The sequence below is a fragment of the Lepidochelys kempii genome, chromosome 3 (assembly GCF_965140285.1).
Source record: "Lepidochelys kempii isolate rLepKem1 chromosome 3, rLepKem1.hap1, whole genome shotgun sequence".
Classification (NCBI taxonomy): Eukaryota; Metazoa; Chordata; order Testudines; family Cheloniidae; genus Lepidochelys; species Lepidochelys kempii.
This window is the reverse complement of record NC_136382.1, coordinates 175,807,729-175,833,334: the sequence shown is the minus strand read 5'-3', so window position 1 is coordinate 175,833,334 and position 25,606 is coordinate 175,807,729. Positions and strand designations below refer to the sequence as shown.

The 25,606-nt window shown below is 42.5% G+C and overlaps 1 protein-coding gene across 6 annotated transcripts in view; it reads right to left on the bottom strand.

Moving 5' to 3' along the window:
• Nucleotides 1–25,606, bottom strand: part of PRKCE (protein kinase C epsilon) — a 522,142-nt gene that overhangs the window by 341,390 nt on the left and 155,146 nt on the right. For all 6 annotated transcript variants that reach the window (XM_073339117.2, XM_073339116.2, XM_073339118.2 and 3 more), the window contains exon 2: nt 21,316–21,379. In XM_073339117.2, the coding sequence (XP_073195218.1) occupies nt 21,316–21,379 (64 nt within the window). The remainder of the gene's footprint in view (nt 1–21,315; nt 21,380–25,606) is intronic.

Genomic DNA, 25,606 nt, shown 5'->3' with positions numbered 1-25,606 from the left:
AAATTAGGCAAAACCAACATGGTCAGGTTTGTACCAATACCTGGCTGGCAATGACATTTGATTATGCTAGTTGAGGTTTTATCTGTGATCAGACCCACAGCAGTACATTCCACACCTTTGGGCTGGAGATGCAGGACATGTTCATCTGCCTGAGATAAATCACTCTCACTGAAGAGGTACAGATGTCCATCTGCTGAATACAGGAAGTACACTAACCTTTTGGTAGGGCCCTACCACATTCATGATCCCATTTTGGTAAATTTCATAGTCATAGCATTTTTAAAATCTTGAATGTCATGGTTTCAAATATTTAAATCTTAAATTTCATAGTGTTCATGGGGGTCCCGACCCAAAAGACAGTCATGAGGAGAGGGGTCACAGTGTTGCCACCCTTATTCCTGCACTGCCTTCAGAGCTGAGTGGCCAGAGAGTGGTGGCTGCTGGCCAGGAACCCTAATCTGAAGGGAGTGCTGCTGCCAGCAGCAGCACAGAAGTAAGGGTGGCAATATCGGATCATGCCACCCTTACTTCTGCACTGCTGCTGGGTGCCTGCCCAGTAGCCACCACTCTATGGCCACCAGCTCTGAAGGCAATGCAGAAGTAAGGGTAGCTATATCGTGGTTCCCCTAAAATAGCCAGATTTCATGGGGAAGACCAAACTTCATAGGGTAGACCATATTTCACGGTCCATGATGTGTTTTTCATGGCCATGAATTTCGTAGGGCCCTACCTATTGGGATATAGTATTGTCAAAAATTGTGCATCACTTGTCCACATCTCTCTGTCTTCCATGCAGATTCATAGAGCCATATCCTCCCCTCCTGTATGTGATTAACACATGTATTGAAACCTCAGTTGCCCAAAAAGTTACATACATATTCATATTGCTGATAGACAGAATGTGGGTGTCAACTAACATTCTTGCGTCTTTGTATGTCTGTTCCATTTTCTGGGAGATGCATATCTTTTTCAGTCCATTAATTTTGAGAGGAAAAAAGCCTTGTTGTACTTGATAGAGAATTATCCCCCCCATGATCAGTATTTTAATTATTCTATAAGAAGATAACCATCACAATCTGCATCCCATAATAAAAGGAGATAATGGTAAAATAATAAATCCATGCAGTTATGGTAGTGGTACATAAAAATATATAGGTGAACCCAGGAGTATATTTTGTAGGTTTTATTAAATGCTAAAAAGACTATATGAAAAATTGAAAATTGTAAAAGAAAACACCTTGCATGAGAGTATCAAAGTCTATTGACTTGTCCTCAGATACTCCTGGGTAACTGTGCTTTGAGTTTGAGTTAGGTGTGCATACCTCAGGGCAGAATATGGGCCTCTCTTATTCACTCTGGCAAGCAGTTGTTCTCACAAGCAGTTCCAGAGAAGCCAATGGAACTACTCACAATGTAAGAAAGGGTTCACAAACTGGGCATAAGATTTCAGTTCTTTCAGAAGTTAAAGATAGGGATAAGGTACAGACTCAAATGTTCTGGTTAACAAGTAGTACATTTCATGGGGGTTCACAATCCGTCATGTGCATTGTGCCAGACCTAAACTAAAAGAAATATACTGTATTGGTTTAAAGTTATAATATATTAGCTGTTCTTGCAGACTTTGTTTTTCTCATCACAAGAAACTTGATTTTGCTAAATTATACATCACAAGTTTTTTGAATTGTCTAAAGGCTGAGGCTCAGAAGACTGAATTCATTTCTTTTAAGATCCTTTTTCAGTTCACTGCCTGAAAGATCGAGAAGTGTGAGGCTGACGTTTTAGCACATCTACGTGTTAGTTTATTTTTTTAAATAAATAAGCCAAAAATTTTGAAATGCCTTAAGTCTGAAATTCTACTTGTCAAGTGGGAAAATGAGCTGTTTCATATACCTCTTGGTAGCTACATTATGGAGTGCAGGGAGTATTATATTTACTTGTGCAGGATTTTATTGCTCTGAATCCAGTATACGATTCAATGGCTCTGTCTTAACTCTTGCTAATAAGTATTTATCAAATCAATAATATGCAGCAGTTTCTGTACCAGACTAAAATTCTTCCAATTACTATTAAAAAAGAGAAGCCTATTCAGTGAACATAGTACAGGGTCTACAAATGCCAAAGGCTAATGCAAATAATATAAATAAAGTGCGTACTTCATCAGAGATGGACCCCAACCAAAGCCACAGTTCTGAGCACCTCTTTGAAGATGTTTGAAATCTGTAAAAATCTGGATTGGACCTGGCTTCCTCTTTTTCTCCTTTCCTCCTTGACTTGGTGCTGCTTTTGTAAAAAACAAACTATTGGAGGGTGTGACAGGGTTCGACTCACCACTGGGGTGTCTCCCGCTGGCTGTCCTGGGGATTAGCTGTGTATGCCAGTGCGCCCTCTTCTGGTGATGTCTCACCACCTTCACTTCTGCTCCAGGGATCCACGTCACTCCCAAGACCTTCTCACCCATTACTCATGGCCTTACTCACCATGGCTGGAGCAACAAACCGACTCTTGCAATAGCCAGCGGTTGTGGTTATGTTGTGGCTTGCAGTGAAGTGTACTGAGGGGTGGTTTTTTAATTAAAAAAAATAACCTTACACCAGAAACAACGTATGCACTGTCAATGCTACCCTTGTGCTTTGCATTCCTTGCAGTTGAAACCTTGTCCACTGGCGCATCCTCCACACCAGGACAGAGACTGTCCCAGATTAGAAGGTGGAAAAAGACGACTCGAGAGGACATGTTCAATGAATTAATGCTCACCTCTGAGAGTGACAAGACGGAGCTCAGAGCATGGAGCATTACACTGTCCGAGAACCTGGACAGGGACAGGGAGGACAGGAGAGCAGGCAGGGAACAAAAGCGTGCCACACAGGAAGAGATGCTGTGGATTATGAAGGAACAATCAGACATGTTGAGGCATTCAGTTGAGGTTCAAGAAAGGCAGCTGGATGCTTGAGTCCCTCTCCAGCCTATGTGGAACCTGCTGCCATTGTCGCCCAGTTCTACATCCTCCCCCAACCGTCCTATGCGGCAGGGGTGGAGTGGAGTTTGGTATCCCTTGCACTCAACACCAGGGGAGAGTACAAGGACCAGAAGGGACCCATTCCCCGACCTTTGATTGTTATTGCAGTGCCTCTGTAAGCAAACTTTCCTTGTTTCTCCCCCCAAAGTGTTATCAGCCCTGTTGCCCCAAGTTATCTTATTTTTCTTTGCTATCTCTGTGTGTTTGTGTGCATAATAAAACTGAATGGATTGAGGAGAAAAGGCTCTTTATTCATTCAACACACGGTGGTTGGTGGAGGTGGAGTTTACAGGGGAGAAAATGCAATGGAGCAGGCAGTTTGGTAAGGAACAACACAGAGGTGTCACATTACTCTGGCTCATTCCTGAAACTGGGTTTCAAAGCTTCATGGAGATGCAGAGCCCCTCGATGTGCTCTTCTTATTGCCCTGGTGTCTGGCTGCTCAAAGTTGGCTGCCACCCCAGCAGAAACTTTTCTCCCTTTGTTTCACAGATATTATGGAGCATACAGCAGGCAGCAATAACAATGGGTATCACTGAGGTCTAACCTAGTGAGCAAAGAATGCCAGCGACCTTTTAAACATCCAGAGGCACATTCCACCACCATTCTGCACTTGTGCAGCCTATGGTTGAACTGGTCCTTATTGCTGTCCGGGATGCCTGTGTACAGCTTCATGAGCCATGGGAGCAAGGGGTAGGCTGGGTCTTTCAGGATCATGATTGGCATTTCAACATCACCAATGGTTATTTTGCTGTCTGGAAAGAAAGTCTCTGCTTGCAGCTTTCTGAACCTGATTCTATTCTCATTCTCTTCTTCGGAGAGTGCAAGCACATGCAGGGCCAAAAACAATTCTCAAGTGTGAACTGAAAAGCTCACAAGGGCAGCTGGAAACAAAAAATATCAATTAACAGCATTGTTAGCAGAAGTTTAAGAGAGTTGTGAGTGTATATTCATGTTGATTTTATTAATCGATTTAAAAATAAGCATAGAACAAGTATTGAAACATTCTCAGAGACTATTAAGGGAATGCCGATTGTTTACCAGCCCAAGAAGAACCTGAAATGAACAGCAAGATGCAGATGTGTAATGGCAGCATTCACACCAGTAAAGAGCTATGAATAAGCTTGCAAACAACACGATAATGGTGAGCCATTTATCCATTGTTCAGTAATTGAAAATATATCAAACAAACTGGTTCCTGGCAATAATACAGTTAAAAAGATGTGCCATTTATCAGAAGGTCGATTAAATGAATTCTACTGTAGTTCAAAAAGATTATTAGAAGTACAAGAATACCAGGATTATAAATACATAACTACTGTCAAAATATTAATGACGTTATTTTCAGATAATATACTGTGGTACAGTATGTACTTTGGATTAAATTCTGCTTAATGTATCCAGTATTGTACATTATTTAACTGTACTGTAGCCTGGGGGCGTGGCCTCCCCCCGAGACTAGCAGGGAGGAACCCCTGCCCACCCCCTGGTGGGCAGAATCAGGACACCAACACCCACCCTGCCAGAAGCAGAGGGGCAGGACAGGAAATATAAAAGGCAGGCCCTGCAGCACAGGTGGGCTGGAGCCACCAGAAGAGACAGACATCTCCCATCCACTACTGGGAGTGGAACCCAAAGAGGACCCCCTGCAGTGCTGAAAACTTGCCAGAGCTGCCAGCTTACCAGGGGACTGAGGAGCTGCTGGGACTGCTGCAGGGAATGCTGAGAAGATGGAGGACACAAGGTACAGAGCGAAGGGGTCATAGGAAGTAGCCCAGGGACACAAGACTGATTGGTGCTCTGCCCTGAGCCCTGGACTACTTGCTGCTTGGCCCTGCCTAGAGGGTCAGGGCCTTAGAGACTGCTAATTCTGCAATAACCTTTGCCTTGCTAAGGACCTGAGAGCCAGGCGGTGTGGTCTCCCTCCAAGACTGATGGGGAGGGACAGCCATGCACTCCTACATGTACCCAGAAGGTTTTACACATTTCTAAAACAAATCTCATTTTATTTCTAGTTTATGGTCTTCTCTAGATTTAAAGGTGAGACATCTCGTGGTCTGTTTCCATCAACAGTTCCCAAGACTGGGTGAGTAAATGAGAGGTTCCAAGTTTTCATCAGTGCACACCCTTCTCATATAAATATGGCTTCTCCAAAGGCAGAATACAGTCTTTGCATAATTTCCTTTGAAAGCTTGTGAAAATCAGGGCATATATTGCACAAAAGAGAGATTTTACTTGGAATATGTTACATACACAGATTTCACAGCTTTTCCTACTTCAAATTACTGTATACCTTCTCAAAAAAGTAAAGAGTCTTGCAGTCCGACAAAAATCTATTTAAACTAAATTCTTTACCAATGATTTGCTCTCTTTGACATGTTTTTTGGCAAATAGCTAAAAGCTTGCCAAGAAAAGGTCACTGATCTTTGCCTGAAAAGCTTGGCCAGTGTTAAATGGTAAGGGCCTATTACAAACATACAATGCTTTCCAGATGTTCCATCAACTAACTGGATATGATCCAAGGGAGGGCTGTAAATCTACAAAGAGATGCTTGTTACTAAAGCATTCACCACATAAAAATCAAAATCTCTGTAAACACCCTATGGAGTGCCTCTTTGCTGGGAAGGGGCTTGTAAGCACAAAAGGTCATGCTGGACTGCCACACTTTATACCATATACTAAAGATGTGGCCCTTAGTACTGAAGATTTGTCCTCCTTACTAAAGGAGTCTGTCAGTTACCAAAGTCAACCTGCCTAATATTGACTCTGCTGATTGAAAAACTAACAGACAAAAGTGATACAGGAGTATGCATGACAATATCTTAGCTCCACCTTTGATCCTCATCCCTCTTCAGCTATTTATGCCTGCTCTTGAATCACACACACTTAGTTTTTCCTGCGATGATTATCTACACACCAACCAACACCCAGTTACGCTGGAGAATAAACAAATCTCATAGGGCCAAATGTAACCCAGAATGCTGCTCTGAAAAGAACATAAGCATGTGATTGTAGTTTAGAGCCTGAACTTTTAAATATTCTTCTTAGTACTTCAGATCAAAAGAAAGAGTCATCTCATAGATCATGAGGGAACTTTGTTCAAAGTTTCCATTTTAGAACAAGTGACTGTCCAGCAATCAAAATACTGTACGGAATTACTCTTTGGTCAACATTAAAACTGATATTCAAAAGGAAAAACAGTTCCCTAGGCAAACTAGGGAGACAAGTGATGGGATTTGGATGGGTGTAGGTTTCTTACACAGCTGTGCAGACGGTCATAACGTAGGTGAAGGCTTACAAGAACAGAGGAGAAAAAGCAAGACTGAAGAACCTTCATTCTTGAGATAAATGTCCCCAACTACACACTTAAAATATCTCACTGTAATCAAAATAAGACCTGAGAGGAAATGCATATTTGAAATTGATTTAGATTAATCTCCTGGGAGGAGAACATTTATTGTGCAGTAGAAAGATAATCACTCAAATCTGATTTCAAACATCTATTTTTTATAACTTCAGATCTATCTTGGCTTGGAGAGATACTAGTTATCTGATGCTGATGAAAGGAGCAAGTGAAATGAATACTCTGCACATTTTGCTCAGCTTGACTCCAAAGGGGAAAATCTCTTCTTCCCCTTGATAAACTGTGAAATGGCTTTTGAAAACAACAATTCTACTTACATTTGAAATTTGTGAGCCAACTAATGTTTTCTGTTATGCTGCAAAAACAAGGGACACGCAGCACAGGAGCCTAAAGAAAGAAAATTGAAAACAATTCCATCCTACCTTCCAATCAGTTTAATTATAAACAAAAGTGTCAGGGCTATACCCTGACCTGTGGCTGAGTTCTGCTCATGGCACGTGAGGGGACATGGGGGTGAAAGGTGTGTCTAAGTATGGGGCCATTCTTCTGCTTGGATATTGACCTACACCTGGAGAGGGACTTGGAGTGCAGGGGCTCGAGCCCTGCATGGGACTATCTTTTTAATCCCGCTCCCTTCCCATCCCACAATACCCACTCTCACTCCCACACACTCCCGTATTATTTCTGGCATTTTTATCCCGCTCCCACCTGCAAAAACCTTAGATCCCACAAGAGAGACACATTCTCTCATGCGACTAAAAAAAAAAGAAAGTTGGTGTCAGAGCGTGAGTCAGTGTGTTTCCATGGGATTCCCGCTGACTCCGTGGTAGAAACCTCCATCACTGTTAGGACCCTAGGCTGGGACCCAGTGGAGCAGGGTGGGCCGGGATCCCCGTATTGCCTCCCCCGCTGCCAACCCCATCCCTGGGGTGGCAGCCTGCCCACTTGAGGCCAAAGGGCCTGGTTTTATCTGCTGCCTGCCCCAGGCCGAAAGCTGAGCCATAGACTGCTATTGTTCTGCCCCACCCAGAAGGTCAGAGCCTGACTCTTGATTGCTGTTGGCCCCTGCCAGAGAGTTGGGCTAAAAATTGCCTATTTCTCTGTCCTGCCCAAAGGATCAGGGCCCTGACTGCATTGGTTGCTGCCAGAAGGCTGAGCTAAAGGCTGCTTCTTGCATTGCCCTGCCCAGAGGGCCAGAGCACCCGACTATGAAGTGAGCTGTAGCTCACGAAAGCTTATGCTCAGATAAATTGGTTAGTCTCTAAGGTGCCACAAGTCCTCCTTTTCTTTTTGCAGATACAGACTAACACGGCTGCTACTCTGAAACTGCCTATATATGCTGTCTGTCCTAGATGGGAGGCTAGGATAAATATTGATTGCTGCTAGGCCCTGCACAAAGCGCCAGAGCTATAGGCTGGTGATCTGCTAATCCCCCTGCTAATTGGCTTTAACCACAGTGACTTAGGGAGGCGGAGTGGCCTCCCTCCAAGCCTGAGGAGGTGAGGGACGACTGTCAACACACTCCACTGTAATATAGAGGAAGATTAGGATTCCACACACTAGATGTCGCAGGTAGGTGACCCAAGACACCTTGAAAGAAAAGGGTCAGGGGGACTGTGCAGTGAAACTACTAATGGACTTCGTGGTTCTTCCATTTCATGTGTCAATTATAAGAATTGGACGGTTTGTTGTACATTACTAGTGTTACAGAATCAGCCTAGTACTTGATCTACAAGTGGCAGAATCTCCCTAATGGGTCTTCCATCATAGGGAGAACTCGTAAAATGAAGGAAGCTGTATCTACAGATGGAGTAAAAGATTTCTATTCTAAAATCCCACTCTACTGATGAGAGCTGAACCCTGTTAGCCACAATGAAACACTGGCAGCTGAGGAGAGATCAGCCTGAGACAGGTCTTCATCTAAAGGAAAGATGCCACTGCCAAGACGGGTTGTGGGGGATGGTGTTAAAGTTATATCTTGGTGGGAGAGCTATACAGATGGAATAAAGCATAGTTTATTTCTTTGTCTATGATTTATAGTTGTTGAGAAATTGAGAAATTCTGCTAGAAAATGTAGAGCTGGTCTAGGATTTATCATGACAGCTTTCCCTCCCACCCCCCGGCCCTCCACACTAACCCTCTGTCTAGTTGCAAGATATCTAACCAGCAACCATGTTCTGGAAATTCAGACTTAGTGCCAGCATTCTTTTGCAGCCACCTCCGTTCTCTAATCACAGTAGCAAGCATCTGGCTATGAAGCATAATGTAATGCCAGCCTGATGAATTTCAACGGAACAGATATGTTAATACAAACCACCACAGATTTGGAGTGACAGTCACAGATCACAAGATTTTGATAAGCCTCCTCTTTCAGGCACAAGTCTGAACACTAAGGGCTCAGTTCCTATGCAGGAGGCTCCAGTGCAGACTCCCTGAATAACACCCTCAATGACATGAACAAACAGCCGTTGAGAGTGAACAGGGCACAAATATGGTATCTTTGCCTGTGGTGAAAGCCACTCCCTGTAGAGGTCATGTTCTTCTGCCCTGGTGTGAGGCAGGGGCAACTCCAGAAACGTTTCCCATTGTACACACCCTCAATCTCTGTAGAGCCATGCCTGCTGCAGCTGCTGGCCCCAGCTGCTGGCCCGCTGAGTCCATGCCAATTTCAGCCCCCGCATTCCAGCACAGCCCACCGTGTGCGGCATCACTCCCCATCCCTGAGAGGGGACATGGGCTGCAAGAAGCAGGACAACGCTAGGCAGGCTCCCAGGGAGGAGCTCTGCTGCAGCAGGCAGCCCCCTGGCAGTAACATGGAGAAGCAGTGCTGGCCACCTCACTGCCCACACAAGTTTGGCCCCAATAGGCCTCCATCTTGATGGCGAGGCCAAAACTGAGAGAGTGGCATTGCAGCCCGGAGCATGGGGGTCACACCACCACTCAGGTTTGGCCTCACATTCCCTCTGTCTTGATAGGAGGAGGAAAGACCCAGCAAGGCCAAAACTGAGTCAGTGGCATTTCAGCCTGGTGCTCAGGGGTCATAGTGCTGTTCAGGTTAGGCTCTGAGATCCCTGTGCACCAGTGGCATGTACTAGCTGCCTGGGTACGTACCCAGGCAGGCTTTATTCTGTGGATGCCACTGAACTTACAGAGCAGGAATAAGCTCTGAGAGTATCTGGCATATTGGGTTTGCAAGCATGAAATGTGACTGGTGTCAAAACAAGTGCTCCTTTGCTCTGACCATCCTTTATTTGCATCTTTATAGACTCCTGAGCTGGAGCTTCCAGTACAGAGTGAGATCAAATGGTCAGGTAATATACCTTCATTTGTAGAAATACTGCCAGGGCCTCCCATTACAGGTAGCCATAGCCAGATTTATTGTTATTCACCACATTCATCCTGTGAAAACTAAGTTTGAAAAATAACTGAATTTGAACACTGAAATTAAATGACTTTCATGACTACAAGTGTTCTTGAACCAAAGCAGCTTTTGCTGATACTCACCACCTACAATGTGAGCTGTGATATTTTATTGGAATTTAAACTGCCTACTCTGAAATGAAATCTTAATCTTGTGTGTAATTGTGTGAAAAGGCAATTACCTAATATGAACTCAGGCATCTGACAATGATAATTAATCATCACAACTTGCTGTGCATAATGCAAAGAAAGTGGTTCTGGATAGTTCTTATTTAGAAGGCTATTATAAGCCATTCATAATGATGAACCGTTCACAGTCAGAAAAATAACTTGAGTCTGTTCTCTGAATCATTCTATTGTTACTGGGCCACATGCCAAAATGGTGGTGTAAAAGTCACATAGTGGTAAAAGCCACCAGAAGTATCTGTACATTGGTGTAACTTACATGGCAAGGAGGTGGAAGAGGAAAGCTGTAGTAAATAAAACGCAAGAACTACTTAAAAAAATAGGTGAGTCTTCAACAAAGTAGATTTTATGTAGCTTTAAAGGGAAGAGGGATTTAACCATTGTTTGTCCACAGTACATCTCTTACCTGTGATACAGCATGACCAAAAGGCAGAAGGAGAGTGATATAGGAGAAATATGTAAGTCCCAGGATGAGGAGAAGCCTTATTCCTAGTAGAGGGAAGAAAGGTTTCTATAGATTAAAAACACCTGAAGCCAATTAGAGCACCTGAAGCTAGTCACCTGATAAAAAACCCCTCCTTCAATCAGCCAGGGGAAGGAGTTGGAGCAGAGAGCAGTTTGAAGGAGTTGGAGCAGAAGAGAAATGCCTTGGCTGTCTAGAAGACCAAGACCCTAGGTAAAAAGACACCCGGCTTGTGCAGAGAGAGATGGCAGGAAGGCCCACAAGCTGAAGAGCAGAAGAGGGAAGTAGCCCAGGGGAAGGAAGCACTAGTTCAAGTGGTTTACCACTATCTCTCGGGCCCCTGGGCTGGGACCCGGAGTAGAGGGCGGGCCCGGGTCCCTCCCTCTCCACTACCCTTCTCTGGGTTACTAGTGCAACAGTAGATACCCTAGTTCAGGGGCAGGAAACTGCGCTCTGAATTCCCCGCCCCCCCTCCCCCGCAAGAAGAGGAAGTGCGGGACCCATCATAATCGTACCGGCAATTTGCCACATATCCCATTTGTTATGATAGTTTATAAACTGACTCACCCAGCTCGTCTCACTGTGTTACCATCAGTTCTTGGATAAAAGTTTGAAACTTCCACTGCATCTCGGAAATTGGTTCAAGAGTCACGGAGACGACACTGGAGCTCTTATATCTCATTTCGGATATAAAAAAAACCTCAGCCGCAAGTTTTATAAGCACACGGGGTAGATCAAAAACATGGCTGTAATAGCTCAATAAAACAGTCAATGGATATACTTCACTCTAGAAATAAACTCTACACTGCACTCAAACCAGGTTAATACGGAAAATCAATATGACTTTGGACAACAGCCAGCCTCAAAGAAATAAAAGAATAAGGTAACTTATCTCAAAAGATTCTTCCATTCAACAGAATAGAAAGAATGAATGGAAATAACCTTCTTTGCTAGCCACTCACCCCATTAATGATGAACATTAGCAGAAGTTAAAGGTTGAAACACAAGCTATTCTGGAACAAAGCCATTTATACTGCATGCACGTACGCATACACAACAGTTAACATGAACGTTCTTCTTGTAAGACATTGGGATGATATATACCAAGAAGCCATGCCAGAACTAGGTGCAATCCAGTGAAAGAATATGGGAAGAGTATTAAGAAACTTCTTGCTGGTGACTCCTTACAAACATAGGTCTGTTGTAAGTCTTTTCTTTCAGTGAGTTTATTTTTTCATATTTATTCCTTTATTGGATATTCAGTTAATAAAGGGGACACTATTGTGCCATGCAGCATTGAAATAAAGCATCCTGGAGCAGTAACACTGACAACACATTTTGAACTGGATCTCATGAAGGTGGGTAATCCAAAATATTTATACCTTCATAAATACCTTACTTTTCAGCACTGAATATTTTGTTCATACGTAGCCCAATCCAGCACTTACTTAAGTCAATGGAAAGACTTCCATTGACTTCAGTGGAAGTTATATCAGGCCCAGAGTAACTTCATATACCTCTTTGACCACGAGAGATTAACTTTAAAGATTTTCATTGGAAACTCGAATGTGTATTAGTTGTTTAGGGAACAATTTTGCTGGGCTTGTTTTTTTTCCATGCATCTTTCATGATAAACTACAATAGTACTGCACTTATGACTTGACACTTCAATATGTACAAATATTTCTCTGCTTTGGGAAGTTTCCACTACCACCATTGTATTAATTTATCAGACTCTCAGGGATTTCAATCTCTTCAGCCAAGGATGAACCTACTATAAGGTGGAAGCACAACCAGTTGGAAAACTGTACTCAGAATAATTATCAGTGGTTCACAGTCAAGCTGGAAAGGCATATGGAGTGGGGTTCCACAGGGATCTCTCCTGGGTCTGGTTCTAGTCAATATCTTCATAAATGATTTGGATAATGCCATAGAGAGTACACTTCCAAAATTTGTGGATGATACCAAGTTAGGAGGGGTTGCAAGAGCACTGGAGGACAGGATTAGAATTCAAAATAATCTGAACAAACTGCAGAAATTATCTTAAATAAATAGGATGAAATTCAATAAGGTCAAATACAAAATACTACACTTAGGAAGGAATAATCTATTTCACAAATACAGTACCAAATAGGAAATGACTGCCTATGAAGGAGTACTGCGGAAAAAGGATCTCGGGGTTATTAGTGGATCATAACCTAATTATGAGTCAACCATGTAATGCTATTAAAAAAAAAGCAAACAGCATTCTGGGTTATATTAGCAGTGTTGTTGTACACAAGAAGTAATTCTTCTACTCTATTCAACACTGATAAGGTCTCAATTGGAGTACTTAGGGAAAGACATGGACAAGTTGGAGAAAGTCCATAAGAGAGCAACAAAATTATTAAAGTTCTGGAAAACACGAACTACAAGGAAATACTGAAAAAATTAGGTCTGGTTAGGCTGGAGAACAGAATACTGAAGGGGGACATGATAACAGGTACACAAAAAGTTGTTACAAAGAGCAGGATGATGAAATGTTCTCTTATCCACTGAGGACAGGACAAGAAGTAATGGGCTTAAATTGCAGCAAGGGCGGTTTAGGTTGGACATTAGTGTAAGCAGTGTCAGGATGAGCTCCACCCTGACATCTGGTGGTGAGGTATGGCAAGTTGTGGAAAAGAACTTCAGGGGCCGATCTCATTTGCATAGGCACACCCACCCCGCCTAGAATGAGGCCATAGCTGCCCAAATGGTCACTTTGGCTGCTGTGGGATCCCCAGTGTCTCTGTTATTGGGGCAGGAAGAATAAATTGTTATTACCCTGATTATGGGAACTGTGCTTGGAACTGTACTTGGCCTTTTGTTATGATGGAGGGACTCACCATCAACTAAGTAGCACTCGCTAGGCAAGGGTCATGGGTTCCAAAACTCTGTGAATTGAGAGAAGCTGGGGATAAGTATTAATACTTGGTGGCATGGGCCCCTTGGTGAGGGCCTTACATGCTAATTGCACTTCCTCCTCTCTCCACTGTGGAATATCAGTGCTAATTTTGATTCTGTTAGGAGTCTAGTTACAGGCTGCTGAGCTCACTTTGGGCTGACAGTGCACCAGCACTGAGGCTCCCCTACTACAAGCTGAATTCACCAAAGAGCTGAACTGACTCAGAGCTGAAATCACTGAGTGTTGTGTTAAGTAGTGGGGGAGCCTGAAGATATATTGTGGAGCAGTTTGTGGGACGGCTGGAGTGCCTTGTGAACAGGCTGGTGGAGCAGTTTGTAGGATGGTGGGAGCTGCTGCTGGTGGGACGTGGAGCAGTTTGTGGACCGGCTGGTGGAGCAGTTCGTGGGACAGCGGGAGCTGCTTGTGGGCCGCGGAGCGGAGCGAAGGCCTATGGAGCTGTGGGGCGGTCAGCTTCAGATCATGTAAGGTGCCTCTTACCCCCGCCCCATCTCCACACAGGTTGGGAGGTAAAGCTCTGCAGATAAACTTTCGAACTCTGGGGCTGCCCTGATCAGGGACAGAGACTTTTGGGTCTTTGGACTTTTGGGACTTTGGGTGATTTGGGGTTGCTGGACTCAAGAACCAAAGGGAAAAGGGCATGCCCCAATTTGCTTAGGGTGGGTTTTTTTGCTCATGGGTTGTGTTATGAATCCTGTTGGTGGTGTTTCCCCAACATAATGCCACATTGTTTCTCTCTGTTATTAAAAGGCTTTTTGCTACACTCAGACTATGTGCTTGCGAGAGGGGAAGTATTGCCTCTTGGAGGCGCCCAATGGGGGTGGTATATATTTGTCCCAGGTCACTGGGTGGAGGCTCGAGCCAGTTTGCATTGTGTTATTGGAATGGATCCCCTAGATATTGAACCCGGCCCTTGTTGCTGCCAACTCTGACGGGCAGAAGGGTTACATTAGGAAAAACTTCCTAACTGTCAGGGTAATTAAGCACTGGAATAAATTGCCTAGGGAGGTTGTGGAATCTCCATCATTGGAGATTTTTAAAGAGCAGGTTGGACAAACACCTGTCAGAGATGGTCTAGAATGATAATACTTAGTCCTGCCATGAGTGCAGGGGTCTGGAACTAGGTGACTGACTGAGGTCTCTTCCAGTCCTACATATCTATTATTTTGACTTTGAACATGTCAAGTTCCCTTGATTTTATGGAAAAATGGAGAACCAACACAGAGCGAGCACCTGAGAGGGCAGATTTTGGGCCTCTGAATGAACCAACTGTCTGGCAAATTCTATGAAAATATTTATTCTGTGGTTTGAAGTTTCTCTTCAAGGTAATGAAATTAATTCCAAGCCTGTAAGGCTTATTCCCTAATTCTCATGAGCAGTGCCACTGAGGTCAGTGAGTAAAGGTTACTCCCACAAGTTACGAGTTGCAGGATTCATGCCTATACCTTTATCTATGCCGTAATATGTACTATTATGTAATTTGTCCTTCTGCCTTACAGAGTACTTTTCTCTCTTTCAGGTACTTCACTTTATTGCTCACAGAGACAGACACAGCAGACAATTAGTGCTTAGATCCCGGCAAGCGGGGGGGGGGGGGGGGATTGGCCATTTTTTATTTACCTGCAATGGGCCTTTCCCCTTAACTTTTAAAAGTGGTAAAGAAGGCTCTGTCAGATGAGGTCCAATAACAGCAAATGTTTTCCTAAAACCCTGTGTAATTCTTTGCAAATGTAGGGGTTAGTGTATCAGGTCAGAACTCAGGTTTCAGAGTAGCAGCCGGGTTAGTCTGTATCCGCAAAAAGAAAAGGAGGACTTGTGGCACCTTAGAGACTAACACATTTATTCGAGAATAAGATTTTGTGAGCCACAGCTCACTTCATCAGAACTGTTGCCAATGATCTCTTGTTCTACTTGGCAACGCTTTCAAGACAAAGCTGTTCTTTTATTCTGTAACCTGAGAATTTGCCTTACCACTTAAAAACATAATGAATTTGCAATTAGAACTGAGGCCCTTAATCTTGTGCATGTATCTTCTCTAAGATCCCTAGAAGAAATGAGGTAAAAGAGAAGTAGTAGAAAAGACACAGGGCAGAGGAAAATCCCTAGAAAGCACTTTTAATATCAAATACAAGCAACTTCAAAGCAGGTTCTTTGAAGGCTGTAAGGTTTGCTCATCATAACCAGTCCTACTAATGATTTTCTAACTCCAGCATGTCAGCGCTGCCATGACAGCCCCTGCATCAAATTCAGAGTGCGTGCAAGCAAGGTGCAACTCTTCTTACACCAGCACTAAAACACCTGCTGACACCTGCACTGTTGTTCAGAGCTCCACGATAAGACAATCTGAACTACAACTGGCATGCAAAAGTGTTTCAAAAATTTTGATCTGACTCCTATGCGTCATTAAAGTTTATATGGACAAGTCTACGTTAGGGAACCCTTTCTGGCACTGCCATAATCTCCAAAGAGGGCTTTGTCGTATTTAGTTTAAATTCAGTTTTGAAGGCCAGTTGATAAAAGAGATTCAGCCTCTCTGGTTTTTTTGTATGTTTTATACACTGAACTCGAGAAGGGCTTAAACAGATACATGGAACCCAATCTTGCAAAGACTTACATGCATGCACACTGTGAGTAGTCCTGAACTGTTGTCTTTAATGGGACTACTCAGGGTGTGTTTAAGCACATGCATAAATCTTTGCCGTATCAGGGCCCAATACTGTAAAATGTAATATCTTCATACACAGATACCTGGGTTATAAATAACCCACATGTATTTAGTAACTATGTGGAAAAGGACTTGATGTTCCATGACATGAGCCAAAATGACATCTAAAAAAAACTTTTCACCCTCCAAATTTGTGTATGCACTAAATATGGTACAAAACACAACCACTTTCATATGCAAGCGACATTTAGGTGCCCAGCTATTTTGCAGATGTAAGTGTAGGACTGGTTTTGAAAGCACAACGGGGACATGTACCAATTTTGCTGCTCAACAGACACTAGCCTTTGAAAATATGGACCTTTGTGCCACAATGCAGTGTCCACTCAGCATTTTATCCTAAACTCTTCTGTCCAGATTGCTCCCACTGCACAGTCTGCAACAGTTCATTTCATCAAGGGCAGAGCTTCTTCTCCGCCTCTCCCCCTCCCCCCACCCGCCCCAGTGCAGAATGGATATATGGTTCAGATGCCAAAACCTGCAAGTCTCAGGAGCAGCACTGTCAACCTCAAATGTTCAGAACTTATGAGCAAGCCCTAGACAAAATGATTATCTTAAAAATCATAAGATTGTAAACAAATATATATAAATTTGGGAATCTTTCTATTTGCCTCCTGGTTTCTGAGGCTTTAGGGCTCACAATTTCAAGCTTTTTTCTGCAACTATGAGGTCTAGAAATTTGTTTTTAAATGAAAGCAGAGATTCTCAGATAACGCGATTCCAGGAGATGGGGCTTTAAGGAAAAAAAACACTGAATACCTCAAAACCTGCAGAGAAACTCTGAGATTAACTGGAGGCAAGTCCAAATGCCTTCTTCACCACTTCTCTGGTGCATCCGCACTGACAGAACTCCCCCTGCTCTAAAAGATGTTCCCCAGTGCAGAAAGGGAGCATTCAAAAGAGTCAATAAAACCTCTGGCTGTATTAACTTTTCTGTAGATTCCCAGCTTGTCTCTGGAATAGGCGAGGAATCCAAGTAGCAATGTCATCACACACAGTCCCTTGCCCCAGCACTCTTCCCAATCACAGCCTGGTCCCCAATTCCTGATATGAAGATTCTGTTACCTATACATGGACCTCCACAACATCCAGTGACAATAGTGGAGAAGAGGCCAAAACGCCTTCTCATGGCCCGGGCTAGAGATCTGCCATGTTTTCAACCCCTCTATCCACAAAGGAGGAAGGAGTGGTCGAAGCCCGTAAATTCCTTGATTTTGTTGTGGGTGGGGCAGAGGGGTGTTATGGAAATTGCCAGGACCACAAGACTGACTGTTACTGGTACTGTGCCATACCAATGCAAGAAGCATATGGGGGAAAACAAGCTGATGATTGGAATTCACTTTGCAGGACAATTAGATTTTTGTGGGTCCAGGATGGAACTAAAGATGATGTTTAGGAAAAAGAGTCTTGGTGGTGTAATGGGTTATAATGCACAAGCCTTTAATCTCCAGGGTCTGGAGTTGAAAACCAAGGTTTCTGGTTACAAATGAGATCAAGTTTGCTAGTCTCATTCCTTTCAAAATATATGACAGTATTCTACTGTAATAGCCCATAACATTGCCTGATCACTACTGTAAGATTTGTTTTAGACCAGTACTGTAGGAGAAATCCACAATCTTTCTATAACTTTCTGGAATCATTTTATAGTAGGGCTGTTGATTAATCGCAGTTAACTCACATGATTAACTAAAAAAAAAATTGATGATTAAAAAAATTAATCATGATTAATCGCACAGTTAAAAAATAGAATACCAATTTAAATTGATTAAATATTTTTCATGTTTTTCTACATTTTCGAATATATCGATTTTAATTACAACAGAATACAAAGTGTACAGTGCTCACTTTATATTATTTTTTATTACAAATATCTGCACTCTAAAAAGGATAAACAAAAGAAATAGTATTTTTCAATTCACCTCTGACAAGTACTGTAGTGCAATCTCTTTATCGTGAAAGTGCAATTTACAAATGTAGATTTTTTTCTGTTACATAACTGCATTCAAAAACAAAACAATGTAAAACTTTAGAGCCTACAAGTCCACTCAGACCGACTTCTTGTTCAGCCGATCGCTAAGAGAAACAAGTTTGTTTACATTTACAGGAGATAATGCTGCCCACTTCTTAATTACAATCTCACCTGAAAGTGAAAACAGGTGTCCGCATGGTACTGTTCATAGATTCATAGATATTAAGGTCAGAAGGGACCATTATGATCATCTAGTCCGACCTCCTGCACAACGCAGGCCACAGAATCTCACCCACCCGCTCCTGCGAAAAACCTCTCACCTATGTCTGAGCTATTGAAGTCCTCAAATCGTGGTTTAAAGACTTCAAGGAGCAGAGAATCCTCCAGCAAGTGACCGTACTGTTGTAGCTGGCGTCGCAAGATATTTACATGCCAGATGCACTAAAGATTCATATGCCTCTTCGTGCTTCGGCCATCATTCCAGAGGATATGCATCCATGCTGATGATGCTCATTAAAAAAAATGCATTAATGAAATTTGTGACTGAACTCCTTGGGAGGAGAATTGTATGTCTCCTACTCTGTTTTACCCACATTCTGCCATATATTTCATGTTACAGTAGTCTCGGATGATGACCCAGCACATGTTCATTTTAAGAACAGTTTCGCTGCAGATTTAATAAAACGCAAAGAAGGTACCAATGTGAGATTTCTAAATATAGCTACAGCACTCGATCCAAGATTTAAGAATCTGAAGTGCCTTCCAAAATCTGAGAGGGATGAGGTGTGGAGCATGCTTTCAGAAGTCTTAACAGAGCAACACTCTGATGCGGAAACTACAGAACCCAAGCCAACAAAAAAGACAATCAACCTTCTGCTAGTGGCATCTGACTCAGATGATGAAAATGAACATGTGTCGGTCCACACTGCTTTAGATTGTTATCAAACAGAACCCATCACCAGCATGGACGCATGTCCTCTGGAATAGTGGTTGAAGCATGAAGGGACATATGAATCTTTAGCGCACCTAGCATGTAAATATCTTGCTATGCCAGCTACAACAGTGCCACACAAACGCCTGTTCTCACTTTCAGGTGACCTTGTAAACAAGAAGTGGGCAGCATTGTCTCCTGCAAATGTAAACAAACTTGTTTGTCTGAGTGATTGGCTGAACGAGAAGTAGGACTGACTGGATTTGTAGCTCTACAGTTTTACATTATTTTATTTTTGAATGCAGGGTTTTTTTGTACATAATTCTACATTTGTAAGTTCAACTTTCATGATAAAGAGACTGCATTACAGTACTTGTATGAGGTGAATTGAAAAATACTATTTCTTTTGTTTTTTACAGTGCAAATATTTGTAATCAAAAATATAAAGTGAGCACTGTACACTTTGAATTCTGTGTTATAATTGAAATCAATATATTTGAAAATGTAGAAAACATCCAAAACTATTTAAATAAATGGTATTCTATTATTGCTTAACAGTGCAATTAATTTATTAATTATTTTTTTAAATCTCTTGACAGCCCTGTTTTATAGTCTATTCGAGAAATGTATATACTTATGTAATTCTGTAGGATCGTTTAAAGACAAAGAACGATCAACTCTGTAAAGTTCTTTTTGCTATAGAATTCTATTAGATTCATCTCTATTATATTCTGTGCACCTCTCCAAAAGGATTTTCTTTTTTCCTAAGGGTTTAAAGAGTCTAGGGACATCCATTCACATAAAAAAGAAAAACAAAATCCCATGACAATTCGGCACCACTGGCAGTGTGTGACAAAGGATTGAAATAGCGAGGTTATTCCTATTCAGAATTAAGATCTTATTGATAAACCGTGAATGGAAGCTTTGAAGAACATCTGCATACACCATGATGGACTGTTAGATCCTTACTTGTATGAGCTCTAAACTAGACAAAGCAATTAAAAAGGAAGAAAAAAATATGGCTATTTGTACTAACATGAAATTTGTTCCACGTATTGCTCTGGCTGATCAGTCTATGAGAGTAAACAACAAAGCAGATTGTCTTGTAACTTTTCTAGGCATGAGTGAGAATTGCTTAGGGGGCATGCATTTATTATTAAAGCATCATGTATGCAGTTTATATGTAAGAATGAAGAGTGTGAAGAATGCCCTATGTGGCCACAGGGCTGTAAGACCAGCTGTAAGCAATAAGGTGTGTTTTTTTTTAAATAGGGCTTTAGTACAGTATGTGCTTTTACGAACTACTAGCAATTACCCATGGACAGCAATTATTCCTTTTGCAACACCAAAATGACACATGCAAAACATTCTTCTGTTGATCCCTAAAGTGATCCAGGCAAAACAACTGTAGCTTACTCCCGTTTCCCATTTCTCCTCCTGCCAGGGCCTACATGAACCTACCTTGAGTAATCTGAACCAATAGACACTGTTTAGACAGGCAGCATTACACACAACTATTCAAAAGAACACAGCTTAAAATGACTCACCAAGAAAGACCCCATGCCAGCAAATACACTTCAGCAGCTAAAATCTTGATAAAGGGCTTGTTTGAGAAAATACACAGAAGAGCTTTGGGACTCTTAATTGTTGGGACTGTTGTACATTAGTTTCATACCATATATGACCTGCTCCTGCTCCCACTGAAGCCACTGGCAGTATCCCTAGCAAAAACAGTTGCCTCAGAGTACCTTTAATTGCCATGGAATACCAGTCTTCCTGATTTCTAGGGTTTTCCCCAAGCCTATATGCAAGTGTTGTATTACCCAATACAACCATTACTCTTCTATTATGAAAATATTTTGCTTATGCACTTTGCTTGGAAAGGGAATACTTTAGTGGGGAAAATACTAATAATTTAGTATGATGAAACACTTGATGTTTATAACATCTATTTCTACAAATTTAACAGTTAGTGTCTGGTTTATAGCACATTTCTGCCCAAAACTAGACAAATAAGTACTTGGAAATAAATTCCAGGTATATTAAACAGCTCTAAGCTACTGCATCTTGGTTACTATCTTATTATTTTTTCTTGTTGTCTGTCTATAATTCCAGGGCTAACATGGACAGCTATTCCTTAGAGATACAACAACATATACTTCATAAAGATAACATTTTCTTTTTAACATGATCTTAAGCAATACTGTGGTACACTGTTTTCCCAACAACAGTTGCTTGATAGATCTATTTAAAAAGCACCATTCATGGGAGGAACAAGATAAAACATTGAAAGGTCTTACCTTCACCTGAAGATCCTGAAAGATCTATGACGACATATACTCTTCCTTCTGGCTCCAAGTCAATCTGTATTTGAGAAAAGAATAAAACACTTAGACTGGTGCTCCCTTAATGAGCTCCTGTGTGCACCATTAATAGAAGAAAAGGAGTATTTGTGGCACCTTAGAGACTAACAAATTTATTTGAGCATAAACTTTCATGAACTACAAATTTATTTGAGCATAAGCTCTAGCTCACGAAAGCTTATACTCAGATAAATGTGTTAGTCTCTAAGTTGCCAAAAGTACTCCTTTTCTTTCTGCGAATACAGACTAACACGGCTGCTACTCTGAACCCTGTCATTAACAGAAGTTTCCATTGACTCTTAAACCCGAAGGGAAAGGTCCCCAAACTGTGGGGCGCACAACGTTTGCAGGGGTGTGGTGTGGCCCAGGCTAGCCCCCATGTGTGGCAGGGAGGGAGTGCCACCCACCCAATCCTGCTGTGCTCCAGCCCCGCCCACAGCTGTGGCCCTCTCTCCTGGCACCATGCTTGGCCCCATCCCCAGTCTTAGACCCTGGCTGCAGCTCTGTTTCCAGCCCTGGACCCGCTCCCAGCCACACCCAGACCCACAGCTGCGGCCCCAGCCTCAGCCCCCTAACCCCTGTCCGCATCCTCTTCTCCCCGCGCCCCTGGAGCCATGGCTCTGCTCCTGGCCCTGGCTTGGGGGGTGGGGAGTGTGCAGACAGGGGTAAGGGGAGGCATGACCCTGAACAGTTTGGCAATCACTGCCCTAAGGCATGTCACTGTTCACAGAGCAAGTATCATGCTCTCACTAAACCTGACCCTGCAAAGAGCTAAGCACCTTTATGAGGTGCTAAGCAACCCCAACTCACACTGAAGTCAAGGGGTCTCCAGACCCTGCAGGATCAGTCCTGCTGCGTTTTACAAATCCAATAAGCTACCTTAGTACAGTAATAAGCTTTGTCAACTCTCCCCCATGCATTTTAACTACTTCTCCCAAGGACTGAAAAATCATTTTAAAAGGAAGTGGTACCAAATAACTTGGCTGTAACTTACACTAAGGCCAGGAATGCAGTGAGAAAAGTACACTTATAACCAATTCAGTTTCTGAACAGACACAGATGAATTCTGGTTGCAGAATATGGGGAATTAACGCACACAACTTCATTACCGTTAACATTTGTCTGGAAGTTCCTTGTTATGTATTCCATCAGGCTAGCTTGCCTTTAGTATATTCAGCAGTAATACAAGGAACCTACAGGCCTGTATCCTGTAGGATATTAGCTTCAGTCATTAGCATAAGGCTTGAAGCCCATGAACTTTGGATAAATTACCTAATGGTCACCCCTAAGTTTTAGGGAACTGGAAATAGAGTGTGAAGGTGAATTTTGTCCAGAATGATACCAGCCAACCACAGGAACAAGAGCTAACATCTGCAGATATCTGACTACAAGAGTGCCATGTCAATGAATTGATGTGTATAAGAATAAGTTGAGATAATGAATGTAGGAGAAGGGGACCCCAACATAAGTAGGGTGAGGAAATACAAATAAGGAAGAGAGGAGAGATCTCTACTGACTATGCATTAGACACAGTGGTGTCAGAGTAACGTATTATAAAAGCAGTATCCCAGCCTGTGTGTGGGAGGAGAGAGAGATGTAGCGTTTGGGAGGTGCCAGGATGATGGCCACTGGTGATGATGAGGAAGGTGATGGTGATGAGGAAGACAATGGCTAACATTCCAGGTTATTCTGCAAGGGACGGTGTGAGTATATGACAGGTTTCAGAGTAACAGCCGTGTTAGTCTGTATTCGCAAAAAGAAAAGGAGTATTTGTGGCACCTTAGAGACTAACCAATTTATTTGCGCATAAGCTTTCGTGAGCTACAGCATCCAATGAAGTGAGCTGTAGCTCACGAAAGCTTATGCTCAAATGAATTGGTTAGTCTCTAAGGTGCCACAAGTACTCCTTTTCTTTTTGTGAGTATATGGATGTTCAGTTGTACATTCTGTATCATCTCAATCTACCTTAAAGAGTTAAAGTGCTTGTGACTTTGCTAAATGTATTAATAAGTTATTATACATATAGAAGGATTCCTATAGTGTGAGTGTTGCAACTGTGCACATCGGGATTCCCAACTACACAGTAATTTTAATACTGGGGTCTGATCTTGGGACAAGAACGTGTCAACCCTCAAAGTGATATCTGGGAATTCTTAAGTAATCATATAATTAATACATAACCTGTGACACCTTATGGCCCTGTCCTGTGAGATTCTGATTACCCTTTGCTCCCATGATGATGGATTTCAATGGGAACTGAGGATGCTCAGCACCTTTCAAGATAGAGTTCTTAAAAGTAGATCCGATTGGCTCTAGATATGGGAAGGCATAGGTTTAGATAGATACCACAATGATGAATGCAGTATAAATGCCTAGATAGATACTATATTGCACTGTACATTTCATCATCGACTCTGAATTTCACTAATTATGTTAGATTATCTGACTACCAGCACATTACACAGACGGCTTTTGTGATTTAAATCTCTTTTCCTGAAACTTTAAAATAGTTTCAGTAAAAGGTAAGGAAAGAAAAATGTCTCATTTAAGTATATGAGCACACAGCATAACTAATGGCTCTTCCATTGAAATCTCAGTGGAATGTAGCAGTGTGTTTGGAAGCAACGCATAATGGGCTATATTTTACCCTCTTCCTACCTGACTGTGCAAGACTGCACCAACACCTACCTGCATGGCCATTTAGGGCCTACTGGGATCACAGAGATTCATGCACAGTACAACTCCCCACAAGCAAGTGGGAGGAACAGAGTGGGGAGTAGGTGAAAATGGCACCTTTACCACCATGTATTGGCCAGGAATGGAGAGCAGAAGGAGGGGAGTAAGTGTCATTGTGCAAGGGGCTGACACTTCTTACTACCTAATCCAGCAGAGGTTCAATGCCTTCCTGAGGTGACAACTATGCACTGCCCCAGACCTCAGTCATCAGTTCCCAATCTACATCTGCTGAAGTGGGAAAAGGGGAGTGCTTAAGACCCGTAAGTGCTTGGAACTTTGTTTTCTTAAAGTCACACATTTTGGCTACTAAAAACACTAAAAAATGCATCTCAAGTCACAAATAATGCATTACATTAGAATCTTGCTAATACACACTAATGACTAGGAGACACTGGTCTCCTGATCTTTGCAAATTAGCAAGGAAGTGAATACACACAACAACAGAGCTAGGATCACAAAATGTACTTTGCTCATTAATTTTGACAACTACAGTTTAGGTTGAATTATTTATGATAATATCTCACTCTCTTAGTTATAGGAAATTTCACGCTGGGGTTGCATCTTTGCTCAGATGTGGGGAGAAAGAGACAGCTCGGTTGAGGATTAAGTGGTGTGCAGATTTGCATGGTTCTATAATATTGTAGAGGGCGTCGAGGGGAAAGTCACAACAATAGTTAAAACATTATTTTCTTCACATTTTGGGAGAAAATTTCTCATTCAGGCTAAGTGGGATGAGTAGCTGGTAATGGTTTTGTTATAAACTGAAAAACAAAGGAATCTCTGGCAGTGCGGAGGGAGCGGTGACTGCATGTAACTCCCCAGCTTGGGGTTCATCAAAGGGAGATTAGGGAATATCAGGGGAAACGGGTGGGCCAGACTGTGCGCTGATATCCCCAGCTGGAGGACAGTCCCTTGGGGACCATGCCAGATGGTGTAAGTTAGAGCAGCCTTAACAGGCTCCTTCTGTTTCCAACTTTTCATGCTCACCTATAAGGCCCTTCAAAACATGGGAACCTCTCATTGCATGTCTGTTCTTGTCTCCTATTGGCTCACCCCAGTGTCCTTCACTCTGCCAATAACGTCCGCCTAATCCATCTGATAGCTTCTCACACAAATGTTTCTGCCGCTCTTCCACCAAAGGAGCCAGGGGAGGGATTCAAAGAGGGCTGAGGAGTGATCTGGTCAAACAATGGGCCAGGAAAGTAATCTTAGCAGCTGCACTTTGAATACATCGGGAGGAAAGGAGATGGGGAGATGGGTGTTAGGAAGATCAAGGAGGAGGTGCTTGTCCAGACATGGGATGAGGATGGCCTGGTTGAGAGGTTGTCCATGAATATCAGTAAAGTGTTAAATATTTAGTGAGGACATTTGTAATAATTTCCAACATAGAAATAAAAATGAATAAAAATGCTACTACTGAAATACTATGTATCTCCTTTTGCAGTTTTTAAGATATTAGGAGATCAGAAGCACAGGTGCAAGGACAGGCTTT